The 13,244-nt window shown below is 38.4% G+C and overlaps 1 protein-coding gene across 1 annotated transcript; it reads left to right on the top strand.

The window, feature by feature from the left end:
* Positions 1 to 4,638: 4,638 nt before the first annotated feature.
* On the top strand, positions 4,639 to 11,723 carry LOC137279247 (scavenger receptor class F member 2-like). Its single transcript, XM_067811749.1, has 4 exons — positions 4,639 to 4,702; positions 5,277 to 5,404; positions 9,571 to 9,765; positions 11,143 to 11,723. Exons 2-4 carry the CDS (start codon positions 5,341 to 5,343, stop codon positions 11,622 to 11,624), a joined length of 741 nt encoding a protein of 246 aa, XP_067667850.1. The 5' UTR covers positions 4,639 to 4,702; positions 5,277 to 5,340; the 3' UTR covers positions 11,625 to 11,723.
* The last annotated feature ends 1,521 nt before the right edge of the window (positions 11,724 to 13,244 follow it).

Here is a 13,244-nt window from a genome sequence, read left to right as displayed (position 1 = left end):
TCCCCGAAGACTACCCGGCAAAGCACACTGAGCAGCGATCGACAGCAGTATATGTAAGTCTTGCCCACCCTCTGTAACCAACAGACGATGGGTGAGGGAATTCCAGTGCAGTAAAGGGAGTCTTGGGGATAACCCAGTTCCTTGTTGGCCCACTGACCCGGGAAACATTGACCAGGTGCACACCCTGATCATGATCAGACATCCTGCATAAACATGTCCACACGTCTGTGGTTTGAGATGGGCCCCAAGAACGCTCACCAGCGAAATGAAGCTCACGAGGATCACCAAGAGCGATGCCATGAAAACAAAACGGAGATGATTTTAGGTTAGTCTCTTGTGATGAAACGCGGATTTCAGGAGCAGACATGCTGTTTATTGCTTTTGTTTGGATATTAATACAATGAAATGAAAAAGCGTGCTTGACCTTGCCGTCGATGATTGCAGTCATTGCCGCTCCAAACATTATGTTATGAAGTTTAAGAATCATAATGCTGTGGGTTATGAAACGTGCTGGTAAAACATATATTTATAAATATTCCAGCCTCAGCGACTCCCGAGGGAAGCATATGTAAGTGAGTATCGATCGTTTTAACCATGGGCTTGTCTTCTGGTGAAATCCTGGGCTCTTTATGAGCAGGGTCGCCACATCACTATGTCTTCAGATCGTCACATCACCATGTCCTCAATCGTCATGTCGTCATATCACCATACCGCCATATCGCCTTGTCATCATACCATGGTCACCATGGGAGCATATGCATGTCGTCATACCACCACATCGCTGTGTCACCATTCATCACGACAAGTCCCCATGTCGTCATATCATCATACCGTCTTATCACCATGTCATCATATCATTATATCATGGTTACCATGGGAACATATGTATGTCGTCATATCAAAACATCCGCATACCACCATGCCATAATGTCATCATGTCACCATGTCATCATATCACGACAAATCACCTTGTCGTCATATCATCATACCGTCATATCACCATGTAATCATGTCAAAATATATCACAATATCGCCACATCACCATGTCATCATATCGCCATATCACCTTGTCATCATGTCACTATATCACCGCATCAACATTTCAACAAATCATCGTGGTAATATATCAACACATCACACACAAAAAAGAATGCTATCATATACCATTTCGTCATGTCGTCATAACACCATGTTACTATATCACCGCATCAACATTTCAACAAATCATCGTGGTAATATATCAACACATCACACACAAAAAAAATGCTATCATATACCATTTCGTCATGTCGTCATAACACCATGTTACAAAGTCAACATATCAACATAACACCACAACTACATATCACCATGTCATCATATCACCACACATCACAATATCACTATATCAACATATCAGTGCATCACAATATCACCGTATCAACTTATCAGTACATCACCATATCACCGTATCAACATATCAGTACATCACCATATCACCGTATCAACATATCAGTGCATCACAATATCACTATATCAACATATCAGTACATCACCATATCACTGTATCAACATACCAGTACATCACCATATTACTGTTTCAACATATCAGTACATCACCATATCACTGTTTCAACATATCAGTACATCACCATATCACTGTATCAAGATACCAGTACATCACCATATTACTGTTTCAACATATCAGTACATCACCATATCACTGTTTCAACATATCAGTACATCACCATATCACTGTATCAAGATACCAGTACATCACCATATTACTGTTTCAACATATCAGTACATCACCATATCACTGTTTCAACATATCAGTACATCACCATATCACTGTATCAAGATACCAGTACATCACCATATTACTGTTTCAACATATCAGTACATCACCATATCACTGTTTCAACATGTCAGTACATCACCATATCACTGTATCAAGATACCAGTACATCACCATATCACCGTATCAACATATCAGTACATCACCATATCACCGTATCAACATATCAGTACATCACCATATCACTGTATCAACATATCAGAACATCACCATATCACTGTATCATCATATCAGTTCATCACCATATCACCGTATCAACATATCAGTACATCACCATATCACTGTATCATCATATCAGTTCATCACCATATCACCGTATCAACATATCAGTACATCACCATATCACCGTATCAACATATCAGTACATCACCATATCACTGTATCAACATATCAGAACATCACCATATCACTGTATCATCATATCAGTTCATCACCATATCACCGTATCAACATATCAGTACATCACCATATCACTGTTTCAACATATCAGTACATCACCATGTCACTGTTTCAACATATCAGTACATCACCATATCACTGTATCAACATATCAGAACATCACCATATCACTGTATCATCATATCAGAACATCACCATATCACTGTATCAACATATCAGTACATCACCATATCACCGTATCAGCATATCAGTACATCACCATATCACCGTATCAGCATATCAGTACATCACCATATCACTGTATCAACATATCAATACATCACAATATCACCGTATTATTGTATCGACATTACTGTTTTGCTTTTTTCGCATTTGCAAAACAATACTCAGACTATATGTAGAAGCGGTCATTGTTGACAGTTCTAGTGTTTTAGATATTTCTTACACAACAAAGGTTCAGATTATATTGTTTTTGACTACTCAATGTTTAAAGAAGAGAAAAGTGAAACTTTCTCTGATTAGTTCTGTGTATCTACTCGGTGAGGGTTCGGTGTCTATTTGTAAGACTCTGAAGCATATCTCCGATGTTACTTGCACGATGTCTTACAAAATGTGATCCTTCATGATATTTTATTCAAAGAAAAAAATGTGAAACTATAGAAAAGCTATAAAGATTTCATGCTTCTGTACGATACCTAAAACCACGTTCATCACACTTAAAAGAGAACTTTTCATGGCTATCGGAATCAAATTAAAGTTATTTGTCAAAGCAGGTCCACGGCAAGATATATTCCGGCGGTCAAAACACATTTAAAAAATTTGGACTGACTATGGACCATGCAAAGATCGCCTGCGAGTGGTCTTTTGTGCCGATGCTTCCCTGTCACTGTTTACTGTAAGTTTGTCCTGATGAGTTCGTGGCATGTCACATTTGCATGACCAAAGTAAATCTGCTAGCAATCGATTTATGGTCTCAATAATTAATAAATGAAATGTTCTCCAGAAGACACAAAATGACACACACACACACACACACACACACACACACACACACACACACACACACACACACACACACACACACACACACACACACACACACACACACACACACACACACACACACACACACACACACACACACACACACTACTCTCTCTCTCTCTGTCTCTCTCTCTATATATATTGTGACTGATAAGCCTACTGTGTGTGACGGTTGATGAGCCTAATGCTATATTAGTATATTAGTTGCTAGAATTTGCCATAGGTCCAGGTTCGAGTTCATAGATGGGCAGAATGAAGGAGATATTCTTGGTTTCATATGACTGGAAGGTAGTTAAAATCGTCATAGGTCCATACCTTATTGGATACCACAAAGGGATGTCTAAGAGGCCCGTTATCTATCTTATTTCGTAACCAAGAAATTCATAAGGGATAACAGGTTAAATCTTCCTAACGGGTACACGAAGGGTGTAAAAACGTTAGCTTCAGACCGCATTTGTGCATGTGGATAATTTATCAACTGAATGTGGAAAATAAAAAAATGAAAGTAAATAAAATAAAATGTTTCAGTTGTAAGCCTGATACTGAAGTCGTTTATACTTTGTTTAGCTCTGTCCTTTATGCGTAAATTTCAGACCAAAATATATTAAGCCAAATTGTTGGGAAAATCCATCTGTGTTTACATTGACCCAGTTGAGGTTGCTTGGATTAAATAATGTTAAACTGTTGTATAATCTTGGTAAATATTTGCTTTAGTTGTTAATATAAGGAAATTTGTATCTAAAATAATTATGTTCTTTTACATATGTATGTATCATGTTACAAAAAAATTGTCAAATCCGTCTACCAGAAAATCACCGCTAAATTGTAAAAAGTAAGGATGGTAAATTGAGTTTTGTTGTGAACTGAGTATAAAAGGCAGCTTCATTGTTAATATTTCTCAAGTGCTGCCTCTGTTTTCTGTCAGTACATCTGATGGATTTCGAATAATAATGAAAGACAAGCAAAAGTATCATATAGTATATGGCACTCCTTAATAGCACTTTATTCAAACAAGTTAAACTGAACATCGGCATCAAGTGAGCGAGGATGCAGATGTGTACACATTAAACTCATTGACAACACATTGAGACAATAATAAAGCACCAACATTATCTACAAATCATTTAAAATAGGTCAACATAATCTCCAAACCGAAAAACGCATTTGTAGGAACATCTGTCTGCAACACTGGGTGAAATGATTCCGATGTTTACTCATTTTCTGAAATAGAGCATAATAATGATTAATCATACATAAATACTACTCATGGGATCTCAATAGCAAACGGTGGTAGAATCGATAAAGAACAGTGAATCTTCCCGTGTACAGAACGAACTGTGCCCATTTCAATCGATTTGCGAAATTCAGGAGTTAAGGAGAAGCAGGGATGACGAGGGCGCTTCGGCGCAGAAATATTGGAAGGTTAGTAGTACCGGTTGAACGCCAGAGGGAAATATTTTATTTCAGAAAAGTATTTGTTGAGAACACTAAGGCCAAACCTTTTAATCTACAATCGACATTCTTTGTACAGGTTTGCTTAAGCCGTGGCTGGTTTGGACAGCGCTCATCTACCACGGTAGGCATGTAGGTCATGGACATTCAATTCTATAGGCTGTCGCTGTGAGGAAAACTGATGGGCTCAATTCGATCTGAGCAGGAGTTACATAAACATTTCGCATCATGTTTTTCGGAATAATTCTTTGATGCCCAACCTACCCGAAAAGGCACGATGACACATTACTGAGTAATACTACAACCATCATTTGTACACCCACATTCTCTAGTCATCATAAGTGTTCATCAGTTGTACATGTCTTCCTGGAGATCATGCAGGATCGTAATGAATTGACCTTCTGTCCAACGTAGAAATACCATTAAATTACTGGGGCTGGAGGCTTGGAGAGTTGCCTAAAGCGGACGATTTTAATGTATAATTTCCTCATGTAGGAATCCTGCTTTTACAGGATGTTATCTGACAGCAATCGGTCTGTTTCAGACGGAGACCGGTGGCCAAGTGAAGGAGCACACTGACATGAGGGATCCCCAACATCTCGTGGAGAATGTGTATGCATTATGGGGCGATCATTCTGCTGATGTTTCTGAATTCAGGAACATCAGTGAAAGGCAAGTGCTTCTTCTGTCTGTTTGTTGCATGGTGGCGTTTACTTCTTCTTAAGCGGGCGCGGTTGTATTTACGTCTTGGATCTTAAAAGATTTTGTATATTTTAGTCTCAACGATCATGTATTTACTACTACTACTACTACTACTACTACTACTACTACTACTACTACTACTACTACTACTACTACTACTACTACTACCACCACCACCACCACCACCACCACTACTACTACTACAACAACTACTGCTACTACTACTACTGCTGCTACTGCCATTACCACCACTAGAACTACTGCTTCTACTACTACTACTACTACTACTACTACTACATCTTCTACTACAACAACAACAACTACTACTACCGCCATTACCACCACTAGTACTACAACAACTACTACTACTACATCTTCTACTACATCTTCTACTACAACAACTACTACTGCTGCTGCTGCTGCTGCTACTACTACTACTACTACTGCCACTACCACCACAAGTACTACTGCTACTACTACTACAACATGTTCTACTACAACTACTGCTACTAATAGTACAATAACAACTACCACGGCAGCCCTGCCACCACTACAACAACAACTACTACTACTGCTATTACTACAACTACTACTACCACCACCACCACTACTACTACAACTACACCTATTGCTGCCATTACCACCACTAGTACTACTTCATCTTCTGCTACAACTACTACTACATCTTCTACAACAACAACAACAACGACTACTACTACTACTACTACTACTACTACTGCTGCTGCTGCTGCTGCTACTACTGCTACTCCTACATCTTCTACTACAACAACTACTACTACATCTTCTACAACAACAAGAACAACAACAACAACAACTACTACTACTACTACATCTTCTACAACAACTACTACTACTACATCTTCTACAACAACAAGAACTACTACTACAACTACTACTATTGCTACTCCTACATCTTCTACATCTTCTACAACAACTACTACTACATCTTCTACAACAACAACAACTACTACTACATCTTCTACTACAACAACAACAACTACTACTACAACTACTACTATTGCTACTCCTACATCTTCTACATCTTCTACAACAACTACTACTACTACATCTTCTACTACAACAACAACAACTACTACTACAACTACTACTATTGCTACTCCTACATCTTCTACATCTTCTACAACAACTACTACTACATCTTCTACAACAACAACAACAACTACTACTACATCTTCTACTACAACAACAACAACTACTACTACAACTACTACTATTGCTACTCCTACATCTTCTACATCTTCTACAACAACTACTACTACTACATCTTCTACTACAACAACAACTACTACTACAACTACTACTATTGCTACTCCTACATCTTCTACATCTTCTACAACAACTACTACTACTACATCTTCTACTACAACAACAACTACTACTACAACTACTACTATTGCTACTCCTACATCTTCTACATCTTCTACAACAACTACTACTACATCTTCTACATCTTCTACAACAACAACAACTACTACTACATCTTCTACTACAACAACAACTACTATTGCTACTCCTACATCTTCTACAACAACAACAACAACTACTACTACATCTACTACAACAACAACAACTACTACTACAACTACTACTATTGCTACTCCTACATCTTCTACAACAACAACAACTACTACTACATCTTCTACTACAACAACAACTACTACTACTACAACTACTACTATTGCTACTCCTACATCTTCTACATCTTCTACAACAACTACTACTACATCTTCTACAACAACAACAACTACTACTACATCTTCTACTACAACAACAACTACTACTACTACATCTTCTACAACAACAACAACTACTACTACTACAACTACTACTATTGCTACTCCTACATCTTCTACATCTTCTACAACAACTACTACTACATCTTCTACAACAACAACAACTAATACTACTATATCTTCTACAACAACAACTACTACTACTACATCTTCTACTACAACAACAACTACTACTATTGCTACTCCTACATCTTCTACAACAACAACTACTACTACTACATCTTCTACTACAACAACAACTACTACTACTACAACTACTACTATTGCTACTCCTACATCTTCTACATCTTCTACAACAACTACTACTACATCTTCTACAACAACAACAACTAATACTACTACATCTTCTACAACAACAACTACTACTACTACATCTTCTACAACAACAACAACTACTACTACTACAACTACTACTATTGCTACTCCTACATCTTCTACAACAACAACAACAACTACTACTACATCTTCTACTACAACAACAACTACTACTACTACAACTACTACTATTGCTACTCCTACATCTTCTACATCTTCTACAACAACTACTACTACATCTTCTACAACAACAACAACTACTACTACATCTTCTACTACAACAACAACTACTACTACTACATCTTCTACAACAACAACAACTACTACTACTACAACTACTACTATTGCTACTCCTACATCTTCTACATCTTCTACAACAACTACTACTACATCTTCTACAACAACAACAACTAATACTACTACATCTTCTACAACAACAACTACTACTACTACATCTTCTACTACAACAACAACTACTACTACTACAACTACTACTATTGCTACTCCTACATCTTCTACAACAACAACTACTACTACATCTTCTACTACAACAACAACTACTACTACTACAACTACTACTATTGCTACTCCTACATCTTCTACATCTTCTACAACAACTACTACTACATCTTCTACAACAACAACAACTACTACTACATCTTCTACTACAACAACAACTACTACTACTACATCTTCTACAACAACAACAACTACTACTACTACAACTACTACTATTGCTACTCCTACATCTTCTACATCTTCTACAACAACTACTACTACATCTTCTACAACAACAACAACTAATACTACTACATCTTCTACAACAACAACAACTACTACTACATCTTCTACTACAACAACAACTACTACTACTACAACTACTACTATTGCTACTCCTACATCTTCTACAACAACAACAACTACTACTACTACATCTTCTACTACAACAACAACTACTACTACTACAACTACTACTATTGCTACTCCTACATCTTCTACATCTTCTACAACAACTACTACTACATCTTCTACAACAACAACAACTAATACTACTACATCTTCTACAACAACAACTACTACTACTACTACTACTACTGCAGCTACTGCTACTACTGCTACTACTAGTACAATAAGAACTACCACGGCAGCCCTACCACCACTACAACTACTACCACCACCACTACAACTACTACCACCACCACTATAACTACTACTACTACTACTACTACTGCTACTACTACAACTACAACTATTGCTCCCATTACCACTAGTACTACTTCTTCTACTACAACTGCTGCTGCTGCTGCTGCTACTACTACTACTACTACTACTACTACTACTGCCACTACCACCACAAGTACTACTGCTACTACTACTACAACATATTCTACTACAACTACTGCTACTACTAGTACAATAACAACTACCACGTTAGCCCTACCACCACTACAACTACTACCATCACCACCACCACTACTACTACAACTACAACTATTGCCATTACCACAAGTACGACTTCATCTTCTACTACAACTACAACTACTGCTGCTGCTGCTACTACTACTACTACTGCCACTACCACCACAAGTACTACTGCTACTACTACTTTATCTTCTACTACTGCTACTGCTGCTGCTGCTGCTGCTGCTAGAACGACAACAATTACTACTGCGGCAGCCCTACCACCACCACTACAACTACTACCACCACCACCACTTCAACAACAACAACTACTACTACTGCTGTTGCTACTACTACTACTACCACTACTACAACTACAACTACCCCCACCACCACTATCATCATCACCACCACCACTACTACTACCACCACCACCACTACTACTACCACTACCTCCACTACCACTACCATTTCGGCTCTTGTTTCTCACACAGGTATCACCACAGTCACTTCTATAATTAATTATACCCCTAACCATCTAATCTTCAGGTATGTACATATATTGATTGTTACCTTTGTTGACAGATTGTACAGGTCGATGTGTAGAGTGTAGGAAGGGCGCGTGTCAGTGGTGTTCAGAGCAGTGGTACAACCACTCCTGTGAGTATGAATGTGCCCACTGCAACGACGCCCTCTGCAGCTGGAAGACGGGGTACTGCAAGACCAGCTGTTCCCCGGACAAGTGCGGCCACGGTTGTTCGTGCAAAGAGGAAATATCGGGTAAACATGAATATTACCATAATATATGTCAGCTAATATTTTCACCTGTGTTCACTGACATGGTCGCCATTTCGTAAAAATGATAGAATTAGCATCATGCTTATGTTTTTGTCAAATTTATTTCATATAAATGTTTTTAGTGTATCTTCTGACAAAAATGTTTGCAGAGGTGTAAACCCACTTGGTCACTTAGCCAATACTATTTAACATTTGTGTATATGAAGCCAGCCCAATTCGGGTTTACAGAAGTGACAAAGGCAGTGTTATTTATTGCTTGAACTATGTTATAATCAAAATACTTTTTCGGGGATTTAGTACAGTGTGGTTTCGAATCCCCGATTGAACTCAACCATAGAAAGAACCAGAAAATTTTAGTAGTTTTTTTTCAAGAAAGCGTTATTTTAAATGTTACATTTATTACATACAAATACTTTCTACAACGCTATTTTCATTCCAAGGCAGTGTTATGGCTAATTCGCGAACTGGTTCAAGGTGACCAGTTTTGACTGAAAACATTATTTATCGTGCTTAATGTTTCCTATTTCTCATGCATACTTGTTCGCTTTGACGTCCCAATTATTGTTAAACAATGTTGTAATTGTATTAAATTATTTGTAGAAGTTCATTACGTTCTGTTTCGTGATACTAGGTTATCAAGAATGTGTTACTATCTAAAGTAAGAAGGGTTCCAGAAGCTAGTCAAACAATGTAGGTGCAAAAACACATAATCTCTTTAATTTCGCGTTACACAAAATCGTGCGTTTTGGATGGAAAAAAGTTGCATATATCCATGCCCTATTTTGGAAGCATTGTTGCCGCCGGGATATAGTCAGTGACTTTACTGAAGTACTACTACTACTGTACCTCATTCTGCTATTATCATTGCTCTGCCACTGAATGTAGTGAGTGAGTGAGTTTACTTTTACGCCGCACCCAGCAATATTCCAGTTTTAGGGTGGCGGTCTGTAAATAATTGAGACTGGACCAAGCGATCAAGTGATCAACAGCATGAACTTCGATCTGCGCAATTGGGAACCGATGACATGCATGTGTATGGCAAGCATGGGTTGCTGAAGGCCTATTCTAACCCGGACCTTCACGGGTCGACACTGAGTTTAGCACTTTTGTGATAGATCTGCGGGAATATATCGATTTGTAAACGTCGTCAGTAGTTGATTGTGTAGAATTTTCTGGTTATTTGAATTGCATTCAGGGTTGACCAGTCGATTTGCAAAGCCTCCTCGCTAATTTCCTGATGTACAGTTAATGTACAAACCAAAAGCTCAATAATAGCTATATAAGCAATTGGACGTAAAACATAAAATATCAAGTACTGTAATTATCACAAATAATAATTAAAATACATTCTCATTTCAGATGCAAACAACTATAGAAAGGATATAAGTGACAGCATTCCAAATAATATCATCGTTGCTTTCGTCATCGGGATCGTATTTATAGTATTTATAGTGTTTATATTCTGTGGATATAACAAATGCCCAGAAAAAGACGATGTGCCGAGGACTAGTCGCAACAGTGCACGAACAGCGCGCCGAACACCATCAAGCACAACAAACAGTCCATCTGTCATGTCGTATCCTAGCAACAATCGGAGTGACGTCACTTCCCCTTTGTACCCGTACTCTCCACAGAGCTCATACCGGAGTAATATGTCTGCGGACGCTATGTGTCAACCTTTAAGAACGTCGGGAAGACACACCCCTTTTTCGTGTGACCACCCTCCTCCCCCATATGGGTCTCTATCCCCAGCAGGTATACCCCCATTCAGCCCGGAAGCGTCAGCACCACCTACCTACGAGTCCCTGTTCCCTGCGAAGAGCTTACCAGATCCAAGGTGATCAAAACTGAATGCTTAATGCTTGTCTTCAGAATATCCTTCAAGGTGACTGGCGTAGCTGCAGCTGTCCACACCGTGTCGGCGTGTGTCGTTTCCGACATTATACCTAGTGTAGCTTCGGAGTCACTGTAGTCATGCTGCATGCATTAACGCTAATCCATTTTCCGAAAAAGCCGTTTGCATACTATTAGATTTCCTACAACTTGTGACCAATTTTAAAGATATGTCATTATGTGCTGAACAGAAATTATGTGTATTCTCAATAGAAGGGAATATATACACTTGCAGCCTTCATTTCGTAACCTAGATTGTGTTGTCATGTGATAGTCACGTGAACGTAGCAGTTCCATCGTGGATTCTAAGCAGCGCTGGCTGAGCTGGGATTAGTCGAGGGAAGGGAGCTTCAGGTGCAGTTGGTCGACATGGTTTTATAGAGGTAATGCTGACAATGATCATTGTATATTTACGTCACGTATTGTAGTGTTTACATACCCAGTTCCGATACTGAATTTATTGTATCAAAAGCTGGATTTATATTTAAACGTTATTACACAAGTTGTTACCTAACAATTCTCTTGTTGCATATTATAACATGTCTTATGTGAAGTATGACCTGTGCGCCATTATATAAATTGTGAACGTTTTCTCTTTCCGATTATTTTCCAGTCTGACCAAGCGCTGACAATGTACATTGAAACAATGTATTTACATCTGAAATTAGATATGTCCATGTTAGGCTCCTAATATACCATGAAAGCACATAGTGATGGTTAAATTAGCAGGTGAGGTTTGTGCACTGTCGTCATCAATGGCTTGATTGTTATATCGCTTGACTGTCACATGGTTTGGTTGTGGTTTCTGATTTTGTATTTTCTGAACGTTCGTATACTATGTTGAATTCCTCCCAAGATGATTGGGCGTGAGACCTAGGGATGGGGAATCTTTCAAGGAAAGAGCATTTACCTTAACGTTTTCCATATCATTTTACCAAAGTGTCAAGCTTGAACTGTTGTGGTTGTCTGAGACGTCTGTGATCACACATATCATATCCGATAAACATGATGAATATTAATATTTATCATATGTGCTGTATTTACTAAAGATCATGTCAATACTTGTCGCACAAACTGCTTTGGATGTGCAGATTATACCAACACTGATGCGTCAGATATAGGTTGTCATGTTTTAAGGTTACCTAATATGTCTTACACGCGATACAGATGCATAACGCATGTCACACATGGTGTGATTCTCACATAATACATATCTGTTGTGCATGTTGTTTATAACATGACACGTGAAGAGTGTTACACACAATAGAGATGCAGTATCTGATGTTTTATGAATGCAGAACAGATGCATACACCATTAGTATGTATTATGTGTGCAGTCATCCACAGGAAGTGCTTCAGAATGCATTCCACATGCATTATATATGCTGTCTGTTATCCTATTCTGCCTTTGATATGCTTCATAACCGATTTCCGTGACCTTTCGTTATAACATACTAACATTACGGTTAGTGTACTCATGGTGTCAGTTGGCAAAATATATTCTTGCAAGAAACAGGAACAGAAGAACATTTTTATTGATCGACAGCTTTTTTTGTTTCAATAGATGT

This window comes from Haliotis asinina, chromosome 3, assembly GCF_037392515.1.
Source record: "Haliotis asinina isolate JCU_RB_2024 chromosome 3, JCU_Hal_asi_v2, whole genome shotgun sequence".
In the NCBI taxonomy this organism is placed as follows: Eukaryota; Metazoa; Mollusca; class Gastropoda; order Lepetellida; family Haliotidae; genus Haliotis; species Haliotis asinina.
Note: the sequence above shows the minus strand (reverse complement) of the source record. Positions and strands in the feature narration are given on the sequence as shown.

Coding starts and splice junctions, on each gene's coding strand:
- LOC137279247 (XM_067811749.1), top strand. CDS start 5,341: ATGTGTATGCATTATGGGGCGATCATTCTGCTGATGTTTCTGAATTCA. Junction 5,405..9,570: donor TTCAGGAACATCAGTGAAAG/GCAAGTGCTTCT, acceptor CTTTGTTGACAG/ATTGTACAGGTCGATGTGTA. Junction 9,766..11,142: donor GTGCAAAGAGGAAATATCGG/GTAAACATGAAT, acceptor TTCTCATTTCAG/ATGCAAACAACTATAGAAAG.